The sequence below is a fragment of the Macaca nemestrina genome, chromosome 8 (genome assembly GCF_043159975.1).
Source record: "Macaca nemestrina isolate mMacNem1 chromosome 8, mMacNem.hap1, whole genome shotgun sequence".
Lineage (NCBI taxonomy): Eukaryota > Metazoa > Chordata > Mammalia > Primates > Cercopithecidae > Macaca > Macaca nemestrina.
The window spans coordinates 136,190,394-136,214,659 of record NC_092132.1 but is presented as its reverse complement, the minus strand read 5'-3'; the positions used below and the strand labels follow the sequence as shown (position 1 = coordinate 136,214,659).

The 24,266-nt window shown below is 40.6% G+C and overlaps 2 protein-coding genes, 2 long non-coding RNA genes and 1 pseudogene across 11 annotated transcripts in view; 2 read left to right on the top strand and 3 right to left on the bottom strand.

Moving 5' to 3' along the window:
* The window catches only part of LOC139355905 (uncharacterized), a 166,429-nt gene extending 159,043 nt beyond the window's left edge, over nucleotides 1-7,386 (bottom strand). For all 5 annotated transcript variants that reach the window (XR_011607198.1, XR_011607195.1, XR_011607194.1 and 2 more), the window contains exon 1: nucleotides 7,250-7,386. This is a non-coding gene — a long non-coding RNA (uncharacterized lncRNA). The remainder of the gene's footprint in view (nucleotides 1-7,249) is intronic.
* LOC105482154 (large ribosomal subunit protein uL1 pseudogene) lies at nucleotides 2,580-5,751 on the bottom strand (annotated as a pseudogene).
* LOC105482136 (uncharacterized) lies at nucleotides 7,376-8,860 on the top strand. The gene is made up of 2 exons (XM_011742097.2): nucleotides 7,376-8,141; nucleotides 8,524-8,860. The coding sequence occupies exons 1-2, from the start codon at nucleotides 7,376-7,378 to the stop codon at nucleotides 8,529-8,531; spliced, it is 774 nt and encodes a 257-aa protein (XP_011740399.2). The 3' UTR covers nucleotides 8,532-8,860.
* A 281-nt stretch (nucleotides 8,861-9,141) lies between these two features.
* Nucleotides 9,142-21,952, top strand: LOC105482132 (N-acetyltransferase 2). Of its 2 annotated transcripts, XM_071068573.1 has the most exons (3): nucleotides 9,142-10,279; nucleotides 10,583-10,691; nucleotides 20,428-21,952. In XM_071068573.1, exon 3 carries the CDS (start codon nucleotides 20,434-20,436, stop codon nucleotides 21,304-21,306), a length of 873 nt encoding a protein of 290 aa, XP_070924674.1. In that variant the 5' UTR covers nucleotides 9,142-10,279; nucleotides 10,583-10,691; nucleotides 20,428-20,433; the 3' UTR covers nucleotides 21,307-21,952. The 2 variants fall into 2 exon arrangements, with proteins under 2 accessions (XP_070924674.1, XP_011740397.2); XM_011742095.2 differs by lacking the exons at nucleotides 9,142-10,279; nucleotides 10,583-10,691 and adding an exon at nucleotides 11,621-11,721 and having other exon boundaries at nucleotides 20,428-21,950.
* LOC105482134 (uncharacterized) overlaps nucleotides 14,042-24,266 on the bottom strand; it is a 64,988-nt gene continuing 54,763 nt past the window's right edge. Inside the window, exons 2-6 of one of the 3 annotated variants that reach the window (XR_011607192.1) lie at nucleotides 22,508-22,612; nucleotides 21,058-21,152; nucleotides 20,755-20,913; nucleotides 14,981-15,229; nucleotides 14,042-14,292 (exon numbers count right to left, since the gene is read on the bottom strand). This is a non-coding gene — a long non-coding RNA (uncharacterized lncRNA). The remainder of the gene's footprint in view (nucleotides 14,293-14,980; nucleotides 15,230-20,754; nucleotides 20,914-21,057; nucleotides 21,153-22,507; nucleotides 22,613-24,266) is intronic. The other 2 variants (XR_011607193.1, XR_987408.2) reach the window with 2 other exon arrangements.

Here is a 24,266-nt window from a genome sequence, read left to right as displayed (position 1 = left end):
TTTTCATTTATCCAGGAGGCATGCAGTAAATATTTGCTGGATAAATGAATGAATCGTTCCAAGCTCTGTTAGCGCAGTGCTGGACAAAAGTAGTGTTCAAAACTTATTATTGAATGACAGCATGAGGTATAAATATATACTTTACTGTTGGAAGGGAACCTACATATAGCTATGCTACTGGGGTCAACTTTACCCCATTCCACACCCACATCAAGCAGCCTCCTGAATTGGTGGTAGCCGCCAAGTGTAAGGTGGAAATGGACATGAACAGCACTGGCCCTGGGAGAGAGATTCAACCTCCCTGTGCCATTCCCGGCCTCCTGCTGCTCCCACCCAGCTAGTCAGCCCTGCAGATGAAGGAAGAAGTGGGCATATGCCTTTAGTGATGGCGGGGGGTGGGTGTCAGAGGAAGGGGGTGGAAATTAGCTTGGGGAAGGGAACCAGAAATAACAATGGATTTGAAAGCACCAGTTATAAAGCAATGGCTTCACTGAATTCAACCTTTTAATGGGATAACCTAACAATGAATTTTCTCATTGTTTCCCTAGTACATGCTCTCTTTGTTGTATTCATAGAATCATAAAAAATATGAGGGGGAAACGAACTGTAGACATACTTGGTGCCAACACCTTCATTTTGCAAATTAAGAAAGAGCCCTTTATACCCAAGCATCCTCAAGTTACACACTCACTACCGATGGGTGGGGACATTGTCACTCTTCCTGCCCTTTCACCTAGTCTAGTCCATCCCCATGAAAGGAATTCTGTATTAGTCCATTTTCACACTGCTATAAAGAAATACCCAAGACTGGGTAATTTATAAAGGGAAGAGGTTTAATTGACTCACAGTTCTGAGTGGCTGGGGAGGCCTCAGGAAAGCTACAGTTATGGCAGAAGGCAAAAGAGAAGCAAGTACCTTTTTCACATGGTGGTAGGAAAGAGAGACAGCGTGAAGGAGGAACTGCCAAACACTTATAAAACCATCAGATCTCAGGAGAACTCACTCACTATCATGAGAACAGTGTGGGGGAACCACCCCATGATCCAATCACCTCCCACGGGGTCTGTCCCTCAGCACGTGGGCATTATGGGGATTACAATTCAAGATGAGATTTGGGTGGGGACACAGAGACAAACCATATTAGATTCTGTCTGTAAACAAGTTAAAGATTAAACAAACTGAGCTGGTACTCCAGGCCATACCACCATGCAGGGTGTGGCTGGCCAGCCCTGAGGGATGGGAGAAGCAAAGACTAGGAAAGAACAGCCAATGAGGGCTGTCCCTGCATTCCGTGGTGACCAGCCTCTAGCAGCCCAGCCCCAGAGTAGTGAACAAAGTCAGCTTCCTCTGGGAGTGCTGACCTCCTATGGGAGGAGCAGCTGCCAGGGTGCCTGTTAAATATGATGAACCCCAAATTTCAAAGGGCAGGAACAGAGGGTTTGGTCAAGTGGCAGACACCAGTGTGGCAGGCTGGCAGGCTGAAGACTGCAGATTGCAGCATAAACAAATACTGAGGAAGTCAGGAAAAAGGTCAAACTGAGCCATTAGGATTGCTCTGCTTCAGTCTCTGGTGCAGGAACTGTAAGCTTCCAGGAGACAGGGACATGGATGAAAACGGATGGACAGGAATGGAGGGATGGGCTTGGCTGCCATGACGGGGGAGGCTGTTGAGCTGGTGAGTCTGAGGAGCAGCAAAACAACTCCAACTGAATCTCACTCCCTTGCAGTGAAAAGCCAATCCCTGCATTTGTTCAATACCAAGGAAACATATGCCAAGCTCCTCAGTTAGGCACTGTGAGAAATGAAACAGACACAGGCTCGACTTCTCCTTCAGGGAGGAAACTGATATGAAAATAACTAATGTTGACCTCAAAACATGTTTCTTTTACTGCTTGTTGTAACGAACATTTAGTTTTGTATCCTGGCAAACATTTGAGCTCTCGGGATTTCTACAGGCCAAGATGTCTGAAAAGGGTAATCAATTCAAGCCCTAACCTACTTTTACATTTTTACTCCCGTCACTCTCCTGGAAGCCACCCCTGGTCTGAAGTCCTTCCACCCCTCTCTGTGGTCACCCCAGCTCATGTTTATTCCCGATCCTAATTTGTGCTTTTCATGTCCCAAGAAAGGCAACATAGGCCTAGAGAAGCATAAACAAATTTGAATTCATTTTTATATATCTGTTAAAATGCACCTTTTCTGTGAAACCTTTCTTCAGGTCACCCAGACACAAATAATGGCTTCTTCATTTGTGTTCCAATTATACCTAGTATGCCTGGCCATTTCAGAGTCTGTCATGGTGTGTTATTTATTTGTTTGCCTCACTTAATCTCTGACTAGGTTGCGAATGCATTCAGTTAATCAGCACTTACTGGATACTAACCATGTACCTAGCATCTGCTTGATAAAAGTATATAGAGATAATACATTTTTGTTAAATGAACCTACAATACAATGCGCTGAGGCTATAGAATTCACTGCACTGAGACATATAGATAAGAAAAAATGGAGTTCAGGAAATGGCTACTTTGGTGTGGCTAATGCAAAGAATTACAGAATTATGCTGAGGGTTGTAAAATAACAGTCAAGAACCAAAAGTCAAAAGGCAAGGTAACAAAATTGACTTATCTATCAATTTTATGCATTGAGCTACTGTCATGGTTTTAGTTACATACTTATAGCAACTAGCTATACAAAACATAAGCATTCTGTTAAAATCATTTAAGCTAAGTTTTGAGACTTCTTGTTGTGCCACAATGCTTTTTGCAGCCTTTTTAGTAATTTGTTCTAAGGTGGCTTATTAAAGAAATTGTATATATCTATCTGCATAAATCTCATAACTGGGGGCATTATACCCAGGAGGCTTTGTAACAAGGTATCTCGATATCATCCTAGTAATTGTCTTTTAATTTTGTGAGAAGTAGGAAATTCTTTATGGTTGGGATGGCTAAAAAAGGGTCATACAATGACCCAGGAAGCAAAGTCCCTTATTTTGCCAGCTATTTAGGCATCTGTGTGCCTTTGGTTTGGAGGATCTAACTTAATTAATTTTTCTTTCACCAACCAAGAAGCAGCATCGATAATTTTTATCCCTCAAACTTGGCCCTTACATTCTCACATTCCCATCTCTTCTGTGATAGTGGCTGGGCCTAGAGGGAAGGTGCTTACACAGTTTTAGCAGTGGAGCATTAGCAATGAACATAGATCAGGCTCAGTGGATTCTGAATGGTTTTTAAGTTTCAGATACATCAGGTAGAGAGGAGAAAGGTAATTTTTGTTGTTTTACCCAATTTTGTAAGCCATGCATAGAATTAGCAATGTTTTAAACAAAAAGGACATAAGTGCTGCCTAGCTCTGACAATGAAAGGAAAAGGACACTCATAGGTATCTGGACAATTCAAAATTATCTAGCATTAAGGCATAAAACAAAGTATATTAACTCAGATGAAGGAAAAATTGCTAAATCAATAGTTACGATTTAACTGGCCCAGTGTCATATGAAAGCAGTTTATTTTGACGGTCATCTTCTCCCAGGTCTGAAGATGAGGCTTTGGTTAACTTGAATTTAGTGCCAGATACCAGGGTTGATATTTAAGATTCAATAGAAGTCAAGTGCCCCCTTTTAGATGAGACAGGTGTACCCAGGGATCAAAGCCTTGCAATTTAACAGCGCAAAGATTAGTTGACGGGATTTGATAAAGATCTTTTTTTTTTTTTTTCTGGTAGCATTAGAGTTCATTCCAATGTGCCTTAATATAGGTGCTGGCGCTTGCCCACAGTGCTTTTGATATATAAGGCCCAGACATTCTTCCAGTTTTTCTTGAGCAATGACACCAGGAAGTTGACAGCCAGGTGAATGTTTTACACAAACTCATCGTCTGTCATCTTCACATGGCCAACAGCCACAGCCAGACATAACACTTTCTTCATATGGAACTTGATTGTGGGCGTGGCCTCATCCCCTTTGGCCACCATGGGTTTGTTGTATGTAAGCAGAGAAGGGAACTTTCCTGCTTTATTTAGACCTGAGCCGAGGATTCGTGGGATCTGCTTGATCAGAGACTCTGAAGCCAAAAATGCATCATACTTCTTAGCCAGCTTTTTGACCAGTTTATTCTCATTGAGTTTTTTCATCATCATCATCTCGATGTTCATGTCGGGGATACCTATGGCCCTGGCCTCATCATAGTGCTGTTGGTCCCCCAGGGAACACAGGGAGAACTTGGGGTGGGGAGTGGACTTAAGCCTGAGAAGCATTTGTCCTTCTAGGGGTCACAGTTCTTCAAGCTGATCTGCAACTCTACTGTCTCCAAAAACTTCCGGCACTTGTGCTGCTTCCTGTTCAGGACTTTCTGCACTGCCTGGTACAGAGTGTCGCCAGAGACTTTGCTCTCATGGCGTCTCACGCAGCACTAACCAGAAAACAGCAAGACCTCCTTTTAACTGAGGGTATCTCTCAAATGATATCTAATCATCCAGCTGAAAGCAGTGATATTGGAGTTTATGACTTATTTGGAAGCTGTAGAAAGATTTTATAACCTCAGGGCGATTCGGTTTTATAATTTTTGTGGGGGGGCATTACAATCCTTGTCTCTTTGAAGAGTCAAAACACTTTTATTTACAGGTTTATTATTATTCACATGCCACCAAGATTCATCTGGGTTTAATCAATTTGCGTTCGTGTTGATTGCCTATAGATTTGGATTTAATTCTTCCATCATAGTTTGTATCTTCCATTCACCTTAGTTCCTAGGTTTTATTCTTTCTCTCTGCCCTCCTGCTGGATTGAAATGTTTCCACCTCATTCCATGTGTTTCCCTTTTAGTTTATACCGTTTCTCTCTTTTGGTGGTTATCTTAGAATATGCATATTTAATTCTAATTTTTACTCCTTACATATGAAAACCTGAGAATAATTCAATTCCAGCCACTTCTATAACTTATGTATCATATTGTCCAATATTCTAGATATACCTTGATTTGTAATCCTACAAATTACAAAATGTTGTTTTACACCAGCATTGACCAATAACCTTCTTTGATATATAAATGTTCTGTATCTGTGCTATCCAGTGTGTTAATCACTAGGGTCACTGGGCACTTAAAATGTGGCTAATACAACCCAGGAACTGAATATTCAATTTAATTAATTCAATTTATTAATTGATAATTTATTTGAGATGGAGTTTTGCTCTCTTGCTCTGGCTGGAGTGCAGTGGTATGATCTTGGCTCACTGCAACCTCTGCCTCCCAGGTTTGTGATTCTCCTGCCTCGGCTCCCTAAGTAGCTGTGATTACAGGCAGCCGGCACCACACCCGGCGGAACTTTGCATTTTTAGTGGAGACGAGTTTCACCACGTTTGCCAGGCTGGTCTCAAATTCCCAACTTCAAGTTGGTCTCCCTGCCTTGGTCTCCCAAAGTGTTGAGATTACTGGCATGAGCCACTGTGCCCGACCAAGTTTATTTAATTTAAATAGCCATTGATGGCTGCTGCCTACCAAAATGAAGACCAGTTTCATGCAATCGGTATGTTTAGATTCAAAACATCCCCCTTGTCTGTGCTTACCATTTCTTTGTAAAATCGTCTTCCTTCTTAAGTTTCATTTTCTTAAGAGATAGGATGACATGAAGGGATTTTTTTCAGCAAGCAAAAATAATTAACAATTGGCACTCAAAGTGAAAAATATTTACAGGGGTAGTGAATTCTAGATTTCTCCTTTCCTCAGCAGTTTTCGTTTTTCCAGCTTTCATTGTTGCTGTTGAGAAATCAGCTGTCAATCTGTCTTCCTTCTCAGGGCACCTGTTTTTCTTCTCTGGCTAAGGACTGTAAGATTGTTGAATCCTGTTTTTATGTTCTACAGTGACGTGTAGATACCCCAGGGTGTGTGTTGTTTCCAAGAACTTACTTGGAAGTTGTTGGAAGCTGTGTCACTTTCATTCCTCCAGCAAACAGATTCAGAGACTAAGTGAGGAGTGTAAAAGGGCTATCAAGGGCTAACACCTGTGAAAGACAAGGGCCGGAAGCAGAATGGTACCAGGAGAGCCTCACAACATGATGCAGAATGGACAATCTCAAATAACTCACAGGGAACCCTGGAGCAGTCTGCCTATTAAAGGAGGGCTTAGTCACTGGCTGGAGGCCACCTACGCAGTGCATGTCCTTAGTTCAATGGCTGAGGCAGATGCAGAAGGCAATGGTCTGGACTGTCAACAGTCTACACTCCTTGCAGCGGAACGGCCAGTTATTTCTCAAAAAAGAGCAAGAGGTGCATCTCCATGGCTGCCACAGGTTTCCCAAATCTCAAGACTGTTCTCTTTCACCAAGCTGGGAAAATCTCAGCTCAGTCATCTCTTCACTTCCCACCAACCCAGTCATTCGTTAAAAAAAAATCTATCAAGCATTTTCAGTTCAGCCACACCAGACAGGCTTCTGAGAACATCTAGCATGCTACATTATCAATTCGAAGTCTGTTTTCAATTGTGTACCATGGGAAAATTATCCATTTTATTAAATATTTAGGGAGTGAGGGGCCTCCTGTCTGAACAACTGCTCAGTAAGTGTGATTTCCTCACTCCAAGACACTTAGAAAACACCAGCCACACTGGACCACTTCTGCAGCAAAGCACTCACCTGGGACAGAAGCCATCTGACATCTGCTGTCTGTCTTCACCCCTACCCCTCTCATTAGGTAACAGCAAAGCTCCCTCTACCCCCACCCAGCTCCACCCTCTGCCAGGAAACTTTTCCTCCCTGACTCCAGGAGGGTAGCGAGGCATGTCAGTCACCGCCCCACAATTGGAGCCAGCAACTGGTTCAGAGGTGGCCATGTGGCCCAACTCACATCCATGATCTGGAAAGGTACAGCTCCCTTCCACCCTTTGAATTCTGAGCTGTAAAATGCTTCCCCGGGCTACTAAGAAAGAGAAAAGAAAGAGACTCAAACAGGCAGAAGCCAAGAGAGTAGAGAAGGCCATGGTGTTCTGTCCCGGACACACGGTGCCTGGATGGGCTCCAGGTTCTCCCGAATGCCAGGTGCCCATGCACCCCAGGGATTGTCCTCCCTTCCAGTGAGTTTTGGACTAATGCGGATAATCGGCAAAAGACATTCTCTTCCTGTCCTGTGGCCCCTGTGAACACGGGCAGGGGAAGAAGGCCTGTGACTTTCTCACCACAAACTCCTCCCACCCACCCCTACCAACGTTCCTCTTCCCTAAGTCTGCAAACCTCTGGGAAGCTCTCAGGCCTCACCGAGAAGACTAGAGGGCTGGATCTGGTTCACTCTTTCCCTGGGGTCTGAAGGATCTGCGCCCTGTGTTCAAGGACGACGCTGAAACATTCTTTTCTGCGTGCCTGATCTGAGGCCTCACAACTCAGATGAACAAGACTGTGTCCCTTTCACATGGAGAAGCCGAGTTCCACAGAGGTTGCGGGAGGAGCCGGCATCACACAAGGACTCGGAGGGGCGTCTCGAGACTCCCAGGACAGAGACGGCAGCCCCAGGTGGGAAAGGCCCAGGCCAGGGACACGCTGGGCCTGAGGTGGGGGGAAGGGAGGAGTCCTCAGGCGCCCCCACGAGGCCGGCGCTCTTCGGGTCCTAGACGGGATCGCACGCTCCTTGCGGGCCCCGTGCAGGGAGCGCGGGACGCTGGCCGCCTTCTTCCTGCGCAGGTTCTGGCGCCGCCGCTTCTTCACCTTGTCCGCCCAGCGCTGCCCCCGCATGCGCCGCCGCCACCTCTCCAGCACTTCTCCTTGCGCCTCAGGCTTCTATGGGAGGCGCTGGGGGTTCCGGATTGTTGCGCCGTCTGCCTGGTTCGGCAGGTCTCTCCGCTTCCGCTTCACGTTGGCCTCCAGCTCTCGCGCCTTCCGCTGGTCTCGCCCCCGGAGTTCAGCAGCGTCCGGGCTTCCTCCCTTTCGGCTGCGCAACGCTCACCTTCACCTCCTGCCTCTTCCTCCTCTTTGCGGCTTGCTGGCCGACTCGTGGTCACTCACTTCCACCTTGTGGACTACCAGCCCCGACGGCTCTTGCGGCTTCTTGCAGGCCACCTCGGGAGTGGGCTTGGTCGCCGCCCTGGCCCTCGCCCTCTCGACCTTGGCCTTTTCTGCATTCCCTTTTGCCGCAGTTCCTTCGCTTCTTCTAACGGTACCGCTCCTTCTCTCGTCGCCTTTTCTCCAAAGCGCTTGGCCTCAGCTCCTTAGCATTGTTCTGGCCCCAGACCTTCTGTATTTTCTCCTGCAGTCGAAGTGGTTTTAATGTATGGGGGAAAGAGAAACATGCCATAGTCCTTTGATGAAATCGCTATCTTCTAGTGAGCCTTTGCCCTGGGATATGACCTTCGAAAGTGCTTCTCAGCATCCATTCCCCCGTCCCCTCCACTTAGGTGAAACAGGAATGCTAGAGGGGTTGGGCTGAATGTTTCTCTTACCTCACTTCAGTTAAGCCCTTGTAATTTCCCTTGAGGGAGGGAGGACCAGAATGTTCTGGACTTACATCACAATGGTTATTTTTCTCCGCCTTCTGCTAGGAGCATGAAGAGACTATTCTCCAGCATTCGCAGTGAGAACTTGGTGGGGATCCTGGAGGAAAAACACAAAAGTGTCAAGACCCCATGAGACTGAGCACCCAAGAACTTGAAACTCTCAAGCTTGTCTGCACTGAGCCTCAACAATTCATGAATTATTACATGTTCCTAAAAATACTGGCTTCATCTGTGGTCTTCTAAACCTGGGCTTTAGTTCCTAGAATTGAGAATAAATTGCGATTATCTGTCTTTATCTGTCTGTTTTCAGGACAGCACTTTGCTCTGTGACTTCAATTCTATCATGGATCTCAGAAGATTTATTTTCAGTTTGTTTAGTTTTCTCATTGATGAGAAGATGGGAGGGATAATCCCAAACTTTACTTGTTAAAGTGAAAACCAGAAGTTATGCTAAATGTTAAAATAGATAATAAGCATAAAACAAAACAAAACAAAATTAGCTTGGATATATAGAGCCCTTCTTCAGAGAAGATCAGGAAAGGAAGAACATTTATTTCTTTCTCTGCAAAAGTGTAAGTTTTGTTGCTGTTATTAGCAAGGAAACAGAGTCAATTATCAAACTTTAGAATCTTGACACAGAAGTGAGTTAGCACTTGTTAGAATCTTTAAACTAGACATAACTAACTCTAATGCTTTTCTTTGAAGACACAAACAACATGCTTTCTACTTGTATAAGTCACAGTGAAGAAGGAGCTTTTCTTTATGGTATCACTGTTGTTATCCAGCCCATCTCTGCATCTCTCACTTGTATAGTGAGGAAGTGCTCAGTGACAGCTCAGGTATTCCCCAATTCTCCTCCTCTTCCACATGCAAAACTTTGATGAAGTAAAATTTTGGCTTGAGTCTTGATGAGCACCGTGTGGGAGGCTGTAGGGTATTGTCAAGCTCTCTGACATCTCAAACCCACAGCCTCAGGTGTTTCTGCCCTTGGACACCAGGATTCTTGACTCTGGTCTAACTCTCAGTCACAAGTCTCCTCATCTCATAGTTTCCCATGAGGATTCTTGCTGGACATCCTGAAGAATTTCAGTCACAATGACAATAATTAGAGGCAATCTCAGAATTATACATGTGCCAATCTGGATGGTAACATTTTAATTCCAGGCATCAAGTTTCCAACAATCAAGGAGAAAAATGACCATAATCCATTGAAAATTCCTCTCCCATACTGCATCAAAAATGGTCCAGATCACAATCCTACATGCTGGAATTACTTCCTCTGCCCCTGTCTCATCCCCATCTTGGCCAAAGGTTTTCCAGCAAGATCTGAATTTTAATCCATCTCTCTTCGCCTGTGTGTCCTGACTAATTTGGCAGAAGGAGTTCTTTCTTAAAACCTTGCCATTTAACTCACAAATGGAAATGTGAAGGGTCAATAGGTATGTGAAGAACCTATTCACCCCTATTCACTGGGAATCAGAGAAGTGAAAATGAAAAGAACCCTGAGCTATCATCTTAGATACATAAAACTGTCAAACGTTTGAAGGTGACTAACACCAAGTGTCAATCAGGATATGAGGAAAGTAGGAATTCTTCTACACAAAAGGAAAGAAATCTGGCAGTGCCAAAAGAAAAATACAGTACATCTATGATCTGTCCCTCCACAGATCCCTTTCCTAATACGTATATCCCAGTGATGCTCTGCTAATCTACAGGGGATGTCTAAAAAGGTATTCATCACATCAGTGTTGATAATAACCAGGAGGAGGAGGAAATCAAATGTCCTTCACAAGTGGAACTGGTAAGTTAAAAAGACTTAGGCTGGGTTTCTCTAAAAACCAGGCCCCAAGACAAAGATTTGTATTTCAGTGGCTTATTTTGATTTAGAAGATGATTTAAGGAATCACCAGTGCGGGAGTGAAACAGTGAACCCAGTACACCTTGAGAAACAATAAAAAGGTGCATTGTTGGCAAGTTGCCTGTGAAGAAAGGGAGCATAATCCCAGTAGACAACACCAGGAGGCAGTTTTGTACATACCTAAGAGTAATCCCACCTTAGCATGTAGAAAACAAGGATATTAACTCTCCAATTCCAGTCTTCTAGGCTGAGTGGTGGTCCCAGGTGCATTAATTTGCAGTTCATCTGCCCAAGCACAGGCCAAAAGAAAGCCTTCCCATAGAGAGTCCCAAGTTCATGTGGCAGGACACCAGAGGTATGTAGTGGAACAGTAGGTGCTGAAGGCAACAATTACCTCATGAAAACTACAGATCTCACTCATATGTGGAATCTAAAATAACTGATCTCATAGAAGTTAAGAGTAGAATAGTTAGAGTAGTAGAAAGTTAAGAGTTGTTACTGGAGACTGGAGAGAAAAGGGTATGGAAGCTAGAAAAAAAGGAAGGATTTTGAATGTTCTCATGACAAAGCGATGATAAATGTTTGAGGTGACAGATATGCTAATTACCAGGATTTGATCTTTACACAATGTATGCATGAATCAGAACATCACACTCTACCAAATAAATATATACAACTGTTATGTGTCAAAAAACATTATATACAATGTTAATATTTTATATTAATGTAAATAAAAATTTACATTCGTATTAATGTAAATTAAAAAACAGCAACAAAGCCATATGATACATGTGACACTTATGCCACATGCGTCGAGTTATTTCAGACACATTGTGTGGTACCTTTGGGTAAAGAAGTGGATGAGAGTGAGGATGAGATATGAAAAGGGCAGAAGAAAACGAGAGGCCTTATAGGAATTGATGAAGAAAGAGTGCCATAATCTGAGAGTGTGACTAAAACCTTTCATCTTCCTCTTCTGCCTCTTCTAAGTTACTGGTTCTGCTTTTCCCCTTGACCTGTTTCAAGCTCTCACCTTCCATATCACACATGGGAAGTTTGGCATCAGACTTCCAGAGAGCAAGAACTAGGTGAAATACAAGGGCAGAGCTCTCCTAGCCTGTGGCATGGGTGTCATCAGATAATATAATTATCCACACCATTTTTAATGAAAAGATTTGCATAAGAGATTCACAGAGGCAATCTGAGGCCCTGCAACTACATTTCCCAGAGATCCCTGAGGTGATCCTAACTAGACTCTGGGGTCAAGGTGATACGGAATTCCAGTGAGATCACTTCCCTTGCAGACTTTGGAAGGGAGATCACTTTATTACAGACCTTGGAAGCAAGAGGATTGCATTCAGCCTAGTTCCTGGTTGCTGGCCAAAGTAAGTAGAACTTTGAAAGTAATTTGCAGTGTACTTTGAAATTGGGGTATAAATCAAAAATAAAATCAAGTCCTCCTACTGACTGAATGGATCCCCTCTTGTCCTAGGTGACCCCAGAGAAACTTGGAAAACTAAATTCCAGGCCATAATGGAAAGGGAGGTCAGACACACCTCATTATACACACTCCCTTTCGGAGTTCAGGCACAACTGACCAGCATTAACATTGAAATAGTGATCATAAGACTGGCAAAATGGACTCTTTGTGGGAGTAAGATACCAAATTCCAATATGACTCTGGTTTGGCATCACATGACAATAGCAGACTTTGAAGGAAATCAATATATTTAATCCTCAAATTATATTTCTTTGACATATATTGAAATGATCTTGCAAAATCATCTTTTGTGGGGGAAATTTGCCTGTTTCTGGCTCTGCTCTGATTGAGGAGAGATTAAATGAGAGTCTGCCACCTTAAAAATTTGAAAAGAGATATTTACCATCTGTTTTCTCTAAGGCTGCTGGCTGGAGGTTTCGTCTATATGGCATGAACCATGGTTCCCACAACCCCCTTTAACTCAAGCATTTCATTATACTTCAGGGAGGAGACTACCCCTCATATTGTCTTTTGCCCAATTTCTGCCTCCAAAGAAAGAAGTAAAAACTAAAAGGCAGAAATGAAATCCACAAGCAGACAGCCTGGTGCCATACCCTGGACCTGCTAGTTAAAGATTGATCCCTGACCTAATTGGTTATGTTATCTATAGATTACAGATTATAGAAAAGCACTGTGGAAATTCCTGCCCTGTTTTGTTCCATTCTACTTACTGGTGCATGCAGCCCCCAGTCACTTACCCCCTGCTTGCTCAATCGATCATGACCCTCTCACACGGACCTCCTTAGAGTTGTGAGCCCTTAAAAGGGACAGGAATTGCTCACTCAGGGAGCTCAGTTGTTGGAGACGGGAGTCTTGCCAAAGCTCCCAACTGAATAAAGCCCTTCCTTCTTTAACTCTGCATCTGAGGGTTTTTGTCTATGGCCTGTCCTGCCACATACTGATTGCAAGTCTTCAGACAAAGCTTAACTCTTTCAACCAATTGCCAATCAGAAAATCTTTGAATCCACCTTTGTCCTATAAACTCTCCTACTTCAAGATGTATCAGATTTTCAGGCAGAGCCAATGTATACCTTATGTGGGGGCCATAGGCTGTTGGCCCCCTAAAGCTTCACTAAAAATCACTCACATGGGACAGATTGATTAATAGGGGAAAGGGAATACAAATTTATTTAATGTATATACATGGTCTATTAGCTAGGGCCCTTTAGAGGGCCAGAACTAATAGGATTGATGTATATATAAAGAGGAGTTTATTAAGGAGTAGTGAGTCACATGATCACAAGGTGAAGTCCCACAGTAAGCCGTCTGCAAGCTGAGGAGCAAGGAAGCCAGTCCGAGTCCCAAAACCTCAAAAGTAGGGAAGCCAACAGTGAAGCCTTCAGTCTGTTGTCCAAGGTCCAAGAGTCAAAAAGCTGAAGAACTTGGAGTTTGATGTTCAAGGGCAGGAAGCATCCAGCACAGGAGAAAGATGTAGGCTGGAAGACTAAGCCAGTCTAGTCTTTCCACATTCTTCTGCCTGCTTTCATTCTGGCTGTGCTGGCAGCTGATTAGATTGTGCCCACCCAGAATGAGGGTGGGTCTCCTTTTCCCAGTCCACTGACTCAAATGTTAATTTCTTTTGGCAACACCCTCACAGACACCCAGGAACAATACTTTGCATCCTTCTGTCCAATCAAGTTGACACTCAATATTAACCACCACACTCGGGAAACATGAGAATGAAGACCCAACTTTCCAATAAGTTACAGAAATTCATGTACTATTGTGAGGCCACAGTAAAGAGTGGAGACTCAAAGCATGGCCACAAACAGGTAAATTAGTTTTACTGGCAACACAGGTTAAGAAAGAGAGGAAGGAAGAAACTTGGCTAGCAAAGGTGCCCTTGTTATGTAGACGAACCTTTTCTCATAAACAATAGATGGTAAATGTTTCTATCCAGATCTTTAAAGGTGTCAGACTCTCAATCTCTCTGGATCCTGGGAAAGGCTTAGAAAGGAGAGGGGGCATGGCTGCATTAATGGACATTGTCCACAGACGCAAATTTTCCTCAGTTAAGACAGTTTTGCAATGCTACTTCTGCTTGTTGGCCAGTGGCAACCATTTTTAAATATGTCAAAGAAATATATTCGAGGGTAAAATATTTTGATTTTCTTCAGTCTCCACTTTGAAATTTAAAACAAGTTTCACATACTAAAAGCCAAGGTAATAGCTTTGGAGAGATTTGGGTTAGAAGTATTTAGATAGAGACAGTCACAGCAGTGGAAAAACAAATTCAGGATAAATATAAATGAGCAAATTTAAATATATCATTCCATATCTTCTTTAGGCAGTCTCTTGGTTTTGAGGCGAGATCATTTCAGTTAAATAGCTATGTCCCATTCCAGGAGGTGGCACTGCAAATGGTTTAGGCCTCTAGACATAATGTAGGCAATCAGATTTCTAGTAGGAGGCATCTCTATAGAAACAGAAAAAAATAATAAAGGTTAATATCTGGAGTAGTCTATCTATAGACTAGCTTTTCTACAATCTCTGAGGCATCTTCATATTACAGTGGCAATCTTCCAGATTTTTCTGGAAGTTCAAACCAGGTGTTCAAGTGAACTTTCTGAGAAGACCTCGCATCAGCAGGTGTACATGAAGGTTGTTTATAAGTTACTGTTATTTTCTCCAGATACCTTCACTTTGCAAGACTTTAAGAAAACCCCAGTTTTAATTTCTAGTGAATTCAAGTAAGAAAAATGGGAGAAAACATTGAAAATGTTACTTTGGAGACTTATAGCCAGGAAAAAATTCAGGATTTGGTCTAAATTGTAAAAAATAATAAAAACTGAAAAAACAATGGACAAGGCCAGAAGATAATAAGATAATAAGATATACTACAGTTTTTGAAGTATAATTTTTCTGCTTCCAGTTCTTCAATTTTATGAAAGACATAGTAGAACTGATTTATTTGCAAAATAGGTTTTGTTACTATACTTGGTCTGATTATTTGCATCAAGTGCAGCAAGAATAGATATGCACTGTATAGGTTCCTTTTTAAAAAATGGTTTTGCTGGAACATTCTTTTTTGTAAAGAATATCAGGTTAGACCTCTTAAAAGCATCCTGAGCCCAACTAAGGATTTATCTGTTTCTACGAGATACCTGTACGAATTGAGTGAATTCTCTCTCAAGGTTCCAAAATAACTTGGGGTTCCTAGGCCTGTCGGAATGTGACCTTCTTTTACCCATTACAGGCCAGAAACCTGTGAAGGACCCTGTAATGGAACTGCATAGACAAGGTGTGAGGCCAGTTTTATCCACAGGCCTATTATCAGCTTTATAAAGTCACTGTCAATTTCTTAAAAATATGCCATTCCAGTCAAATCCTTGACTTTTGTCTCCACTTGTGTCCTGTTAAAAAAGAAAACAGATTCTAATTGAATTTTTGCAAATAATTATATTCCCATAAATTAGCAATAATCACTGAGTTTCCAAATTTCAGAGAAATCAGGCAGATAAAAGGAAATATGCTTCAAATTTTGCTCACAAGAGTATACTTTACACAAATATTAAAAGCTGTAAATATCTAAAAAGAAAAAAATTTTCTTGACTCTGAAAAACAAACAAAAGTAGCAGTGTTTCAACAAAACCCATGAAAAGGTTATTTCAGTCTTCTATTAGTTCTGTCCATGCAGTTAACTCCTATTCTGTTAGATATTGGGTCAGCAATCCTCATGAACATAGTAGTCTCCATCAGAGTCCTGGGAGTTTTTTTTTCTCTATACCAGTGGCACAGTCTCCAAAGTTATCATAAAGCTTCATTCAAGAGCACCCCTTAGAGTCCTAAGCTAATTGCAAACCACCTTTTTAAAAGGATCAAAGGAGAACAACTGTGAATGACAGAAGTCTTAGGACAGCCATGATCAAGGACACACTTGAGAAGGAAATTTGGTTATTTCTGTGGCATATAACAATTTAACATAATAATTATAAACACTAATAACATATATGAAGACATCAGAATGAAGGAATATCTCACGATTTTGAAAAACATACTAGTAATAGGTTTAATATAAATGTAGTTGTAATAAAGTTGAACACCATTTCATATTTGACAATGTTTCCTATATGATTTTAACATGCCAAATATACTGAATGTGTCTGTTTTTGGCTGCAGGGGACTTACTATTGAAAAAGATAATGAGGTCAACAAGACTGAATTTAGAATTGGATTTTAGAAAGTTTGATTTTCTTCAGTCCCCACTTTGAAACTTAAAACAAGTTTCACATATTAAAAGCCAAGGTAATCGCTTTGGAGAGATTTTGATTAGAGTTATTTAGATAGAGACAGATATAGTGGTGGAAAAACAAATTACAATCACCAAACAGGTCATTGTAAAATAAGTCATTCATTTAAGCAAAGTGATAACTCAAAGACTTCAAAAAGTAAAAACCTACACTCTTTGAGAGAGAAGACTCACTTTCACAAACAATAAGACCTAATAAAGACAGCATGAGGCCAACTAAATTTCTCTCTCTTCCTCAACCCCTCTTCCTTTTTTTTTTTTTGTTTTCTCAAAAGGTAAGCAAAAATCTTTCACTATCTCTCAATATTAAAAGAAAATGGTATTCAAGAGAAATCTAAATTTTACCATTGCATAACTTATTATTAATGCTAAAGTTAACATTAATAAAATTTTACAAACAAATCTATTTAATTTTAATTAGTTGTAACACAAGGTAAGATTTTTATAAATCTTTTACGAGATTTTATAGTTTTCTATAAAAGAGCATATTAGTACTCTAACAAAACCCTGATATTTTGACATAAGGGCCTAGATTCTGGCCCTGCATTAGTGTGCTTTTTATTTTAAGGTTTAATTTATACAAAAATTAAATAATTTCTTTCAAATTTTAGCCAGCTGGCTTACATATAGAATTCCTTTTACAAGATCAAGTTTTCATAAATATTTAGTTTTCTCCGTATATTTAACTTAAAACAATCTTTAAAATCTAAAAACCTTTTTTTTTTTTTTTTGTGATGGCATCTCGCTCTGTCACCCAGGCTGGAGTGCAGTGGCGTAATCTTGGCTCACTGCAACCTCTGCCTCCAGGGTTTAAGCGATTCTCCTGCCTCAGCCTCCTGAGTAGCTGGGATTACAGCTGCGCACCACCACACCTGGCTAATTTTTGTATTTTTAGTAGAGACAGGGTTTCACCACGTTGGTCAGGCTGGTCTCCAACTCCTGACCTCATGATCTGCCCACCTCGGCCTCCCAAAGTGCTGAGATGACAGGCATGAGCCACTGCGCCCAGCTTGTAATTTTTTTAATAGATAAGACTAGCTTAATATTATGGGTTTCATAAAAACAACTAAATCCTGAGCTATCTGGAAAAACAAATATGTTTAACATTAAGGTTTATACTTGGGTGAACACCTGATATTCACAGGCTATAAAATGGTTAGCAAGGAAATAACTTTAAATGTGACTAGTTTTGTCTAATGTCACAGTTCTCAAAGTAATCTAGGTAAACTGCTAACAATGAATAAACTGAATAAATATAAATGGGAGTGATAAATGCTTGTTGGTTAACTTTTATAAAATTTAAAATCTTAAACTTGTTTTGGATTAAAGAATAGGTACTCATTAATAGTTTGGCTCATTTCCAATTAAGTAGAGATATGGAGAAACATGCCTACACATTGTAGAGTGATTTCATCTATAAAGTGCTGATACCTGATATGCAGTGTAGGATTTCGTGTTTCCTAGGTTTAAGGTTACTAAAAATAAAACTTCCACTTAATATATAATTCTGTATATAAAGTCTGTGAAAGACATGTTTTTGATGAAAAAAGAAAATATAAGACAAATAGAAAAATGTATTCTCATTAAAAAGAAAATAATTTTTGTCTAATTCAAAGGTTATTTATGCAACAAAGTAAAAAGGAACCAGTAAGTAGGGGAGAGAGATATAAAGAAAGTTATAGATATAAAGATGCATTTGTGATAAGAGAGATTAAAAAGAAAAGAGAATTATTTTGTATGAAAAATAATTTTATATAGTAAATTTTTTTCTCTGAAGATGACTGTTTAAGAAAGAGTGAAATTTAGGATACAACATAAAGTCCAGTCATGTTGTAAGTGGCATGTGTATAATCAAATGCATAAAAGAAATTTTGTCTGTGGTTATGTTGGCTTTAATTAAAATTGAATTATTTATAGTCATCTTTCTGGAAACTGAGCTTTGACCAAAAAAACACAATACAAAACCAAAACATTGGTTAGAACTATAAGGGTTTCTTAAAGTATTGAATTGCTCTTCATTAAATTCCAAGAAATTTTAATGTTTAATGCTATTTTTTTCTTTTTGAAACTTCTCAGACTGATATTTCAGAAGTCAACTTCTGGTGTATCCTGCTGCTTTCAGCCTTTTCTTCATTTAAGAACAGCTGGGATGTTAACTCTCTCTTTCAACTTTTTGCTGGCTCTGGCAACTTTTTTTTCTTCAGGTCTAAATCTGTTGCTATAGCCTGATGCTGAAGTGTTTCATCTTAAAGCTTCAAAAAACCAATGTTTTCTTCCATTATAACTTAATTCTGTGCTGTTGGCTTTTCTTCCTATGAGTGAGGGCCAGAAACCCTCTGAAGGATTACGGAAAAATCAGCTTACAAAAGATAGATCAGTTGAAGAGAAGGCACGCAGATTTGTTTGGAGTGTGTATTCTGGAGTCTTCAGAATAAAGACCCAAACACACAAGGGAAATTGTCCTTTTTATGCTTAGATGCAACAAGGTATGGGCACATATAAAAATATGATTGAACCAAAAGTCATAACCTAACGCTAATAGACTGGGGAAACCCAGCAAGGCCTGTCTGTCTAGATTCCTCTTGACCTCTCTGAGCATGTACTCCTTCCTTCTGGGTATAGGGATCTTATGATCTATGATCCAGCAAGGTAGGTTGGATAATTTCTTTATGGCTAATTCATACACAGAAAGGGAGAGGGCAAATTAGAGTAATATTTTTAGGCTTTATGGCTGGTTTTGAGAAAAAGGAGTTCTGATTTCTAGGTTCTGCCTTGGGGAAGGAGATTCTAGTGTGTACGGCCAGCACTGAGGAATAATGGGACTGAGAGATAGGAGGCCAGGAGAAGGCCAAAGAAAAACTGACTTCTGAAGCTTTTACCTTGGGGCACTGTCTTCTGAGCTACAACGTGTATTTAAAGTCTTCAACAAAACCATGAAACTTCTGTGCTGTTACTAAGAGTCACATATTTCCCTGCTCAGGTTACTAGTAAATTCTTTGTTAGTGTTGTTCTTCAGTGGGTTCTCCCAAGTTACTTTGGGTTGATATCCTCCCAGCTTCTGTCCTTGAAGCAGAATATTTGTGCTTAGATTTCAGCAAAAATGCCTCAATAGAGTTTCACTGAGCTACTTAGGTCACATGCCATCCATCAGCCAAGCTTTGGTCCTAGAGCTGTTGTGTTTGAATTGGTCCTACAAAGTTCATCTGACTGCCCGTAGAGCTCAATATGGGCAGCCTCTTGTCCACACAGTAGCTAGACAGATCACTTTGATTAGGCAAACCTTGTTCCCCTTATAACCCTTTTCTCATCCTATCTCACTTTGATTTCTCATCTCGTTTAGAATAAAAGCCAAAATGTAACCATTGGCTCCAAGCCACTGTTACTTGTCAGATCTCATCTCAATTCAGTCTCCTTCTCACTGACTGTACTCCATTCACCCTGGCTTCCTGGATGTTTCTTGAACACTCAAGACAGGTTCCAGCTAAGGACCCTGGCACTTTCTCTTCCACTGCATGGAACAATCCTCCTCACACATATCCACAGAACTTATTCTCTAGCATCCTTAAAGTCTTAGTGAGCCTTTCCTTAACCACCTTATTTGAAATCAGTGCTCTCCCTGTGCACCCACTAACCCCTTTTTTTGTTTTCACCAGGCACTTACCACAATCTAACAGACTGCATGTTTTATTGATTTATTCAGTTTATTATTTGTGTCACCTCAACTCCCACTAAAATATAAGATTTTTGAGGGCAAGCAAGTACTAGATCAATAGGAAACACATCAAGAGTATTCTGTAAACTGTTTCTTGCGTGAATCAGTGAATGAATGAGTTAATCAATATAATTTTTTGAGTGAGGAGCTTCGTGTTAGGTACAGCTAAATGGGAAATCATGAATACCATATCCTCTATTGTATAATTCTCCTGCTTATATCAGAAACTGTTTATAAGCTGATTATAATTGATACCAATTGGAATCTCCTTTTTACTCATCACCAAGAAAACCACAAACAAGTTGTTTACCATTTGGCTCCTCATTTAATCTGGATTTCCAACTCCTCATGCTTGAAAGACGGAAGATACAATAACACTTTCCTTACAGGGTACTGAGACTATTAAGTGAACTTATGCATGTAAAAGGCATTCATGCAATAAAAATACTAACAAAAGAATTATTATGACAGATACTTATAACCATTGTGTTTTTATGTATTTAAAATACAGTATACCTATAATTAGCCACTCAAGGAAATCCAAGTGCTAAAGTAGTGATATGTTCTTATGTTTTGTTTTTCTTGCTTAGGGGATCATGGACATTGAAGCATATTTTGAAAGAATTGGCTATAAGAACTCTAGGAACAAGCTGGACTTGGAAACATTAACTGACATTCTTGAGCACCAGATCCGAGCTGTTCCCTTTGAGAACCTTAACATGCATTGTGGGGAAGCTATGGAGTTGGGCTTAGAGACTATTTTTGATCACATTGTAAGAAGAAACCGGGGTGGGTGGTGTCTCCAGGTCAATCAACTTCTGTACTGGGCTCTGACCACAATCGGTTTTCAGACCACAATGTTAGGAGGGTATGTTTACATCCCTGCAGCTAACAAATACAGCACTGGCATGATTCACCTTCTCCTGCAGGTAACCATTGATGGCAGGAACTACATTGCTGATGCTGGGTTTGGAAGCTCCTCCCAGATGTGGCAGCCTCTGGAATTAATTTCTGGGAAGGATCAGCCTCAGATGCCTTCCATTTTCCGCTTGACAGAAGAGAAAGGAATCTGGTACCTGGACCAAATCAGAAGAGAGCAGTATATTCCAAACACAGAATTTCTTAATTCTGATCTCCTGCCAAAGACGACACACCAAAAAGTGTACTCTTTTACGCTTGAACCTCGAAAAATTGAAGATTTTGAGTCTATGAATACATACCTGCAAACGTCTCCAACATCTGCATTTACAACCACATCATTTTGTTCCTTGCAGACCCCAGAAGGGGTTCACTGTTTGGTGGGCTTCACCCTCACCTATAGAATATTCAATTATAAAGACAATACAGATCTGATCGAGTTTAAAACTCTGATTGAGGAAGAAGTTGAAGAAGTGCTGAAAAATATATTTAAGATTTCCTTGGGGAGAAAGCTCGTGCCCAAACCTGGTAATGGATCCTTCACTATTTAGAATAAGGAACAAAATAAACCCTTGTGTATGTATCACCCAACTCACTAATTATCAACTAATGTACAATCACATATCCTCTCTACCCTCACATTATTTTGAAGAAAATCCTAGACATCAAATAGTTTCATCCATAAAATACCAGCATTTATTGAAAAACAATAACCTTTTAAAGAAACATAAGGACACATTTTCAAACTGATAAAAATAAAGGCATTTTAAGGATGGCATGTGATTATCTTGGGAAGCAGAGTGATTCATGCTAGAAAACATTTAATATTGATTTATTGTTGAATTCGTAGTAAATTTTTACTGGTAAATGAATAAAGAATATTGTGGAAAAACTCATCATCTCTAAAGTATATGAAAACATTGTTGGCTAATATATTGAGAATCAAAGTTTTTCTTTAGACAACTTAGGATATTATGGGGCTAGGCATGTTTTCCTCAGTAGAGTCTTCCTCTTATCCTCTTTCTTGTCTCCTAGTTACATTCTTTTACTTCCATCCATACTTTGCCACAAGAGAGGGAACACGAGTTTTATTGTATACATCTGATTTGAAATCCTGTGGACACAGGGTGAATTACTTTTAAAATCTGTGGCTCTGATTCCTCAAAGATAAAATGCAAATAATATTTATATAATTCACTGACAGATATACATTTTCAAAACTATTTGTTATATGGATGAATAACATCATTAATATTTTGGTTACTGGGCCAGCATTTACTGAAAGTTCTCCTTCCATCTTGCTTTATTTTCCTGTAACTTGAAATTCTGGTCCTACTGTCATCTGCCTGCTTCTTCCTTGATTAAATATTGATAGAATGTCAGATGTCCCAGATCTGAGAGTGTGCCTTGTGATTCAAAATCTGAATCTTTACTTATCCATAACTCAGAATTTCTGTTTGTAAATTCCAGTATCAGGGCTATAAACTGCAGATTCGTTCTTAACACTATTCTCCCTCTTTGACTTGTGATGACTATAATAATCTTAAGAGAAAAGCAGACATTCGAATGGATAAATATTCATTAAGAGAATAAATTACATTGAAGCATCAGTATTTTACGCAGCAGTGTAATAGCTGGGAGATCCTGGTGAGTGTAGATATCCTCGGAAGAGGTGGATATGAGATCTGGTCTCAGTGGGAAGGACAAATGAAAGACATATATCAATATTTGAAAGCCTGTCATCTTTCTTACCAATTGGGCTTGTTCAGCTCTGCTGCTATCTTGTTGCAATGCCAGGTCACCACTGGTGCTCCTAGGCAGACACAATTTTCTCACATTCTGACCAAGATCACCTCACTGGAGGATGTGGTGGCAAAAAACAAAAACGAAAACAAAACAAACAAAAAAACGATAAAAATGTGGCTCAAGTATGATGATACAGTTGTATACAAATGAGTCAAGTAAATTATATTGCACAATGAGTATCCTGAAACCCAATTCAGTTATTTTGTTCTTGATTATATATAGTACATAATGGAAAAAGCAAAAATATGTTCAGAGAGATTCAGAAATATACAATTTTGCTTCCAGGTTGAAGACTTCTGCCCTTATTATGCAATGTTACCTTTTCTCTAATGAAATCTAAATGAGTGAAGAAGAATCTCACCAATTGATTTGGCCAGAGATTTCAAGGTGCCTCTGAATTCTTTGTGTTTGTCTAAACCCATGTCTCTGTTTTTGGTGGCCCCCTGGAGACTAGGATGTGGCATGTCTTGTTAGAACTCTGGGAAAAGTAAGGTAGAAACCAAACCTTCTAGACGTAACTGGGAAGGTAGAGTGTTGGATGTATATTCCAGTTCTTCTGTTTTCAAGGTGAAGCTGAGTGTGCGTGTTTATCTGCCACTCTCTCTGCTGCAAGGCAGGGAGATAATATGGGGTAAGTACCTATACTGGTGTTCAGGCTGCAGCCTGTGGTCCTAGGGAGATACCTATTGGAAGTAAGCCTATGGCATATCCACCTATTTGTTTTTTGTGGCCTAGGGACATTCAGGAATGGAAAGCCCCACTGATTCCCAGAGCTGGGTCATTAAGAAGATAGTGCCTTTGGTGAGAGCTATATAAGTTGTGGCTCTTGGTGTGTGAACTAACTCCTTCAAGGAAAATGAATAGGCCTAGATTTATTACTGGGGTGAACTGGAAGAAAGGCTCAGGAAGTGCCAAGCTGTGGCTCAGATTACTGGAGGGCTACTATTTGCTCACCAATGCAAGTTTATTAGAAGCAAGCCTGTCAAATAGTCATGGAAAGAATGTGCAGGAAAATCCTTCCGGAGGGAAAATGGGAGCTGCACATTCCAGTATTTTTTTTGCACCGCACCCAGAGGATGTAGCCCCTGGAAGTACTTAGATGCCCACTGAAAACCACCTCTTTGTCAGATAATCTAGAGAGACTCACATGTGTCTTCTTCTGTTCTTTGAGCTAGAAGGTATTTAGGATTCAGTTAATCATGGTTGCTATAAAAGTTGCAGCACCCAATGCATGGCATAAATCCTTTCTGGGAAGAAACATGGAGCTGCATTTTTAGTGCTCCTACTCCACACTCCTCCCACAGTATGAAGTCCATGGAAGTGCATGCAGGCTTATATAAAACTGCTTTTTCTGTGGCCTAGAGAGACTTGTATATGCCTAGTCCCCTCTACCTCCAGGGTGGGGAGGTTTAAGATGCAGTCCTAAGAATGGAAAGAGTGGACAAACTCTTTTCAGGTGGGATTAATAGACCTGGAGTTATCACTGGTGTTAGTTAGGGGAGAAAGCATGGGAGCCAACCTGCTTGTCAGGGTCTCCGTTCTGCCCAATGGATATTAGAAACCAGGCCACCAAGTAGCCCTGGAACAGTGTGCCATAAACCCATTCCAGGAAGTGACACACAGTTGCATTTTAAAGCCCCTTCTGTGCATTGCTTCTGGGGGATAAGGCTCCTGGAAATGCTTATGCACCTGTATAAAATCGCCT

What these genes read in the sequence shown, in the direction of transcription:
- LOC105482136 (XM_011742097.2), top strand. Translation starts at nt 7,376, where the DNA reads ATGAACAAGACTGTGTCCCTTTCACATGGAGAAGCCGAGTTCCACAGA.
- LOC105482132 (XM_071068573.1), top strand. Translation starts at nt 20,434, where the DNA reads ATGGACATTGAAGCATATTTTGAAAGAATTGGCTATAAGAACTCTAGG.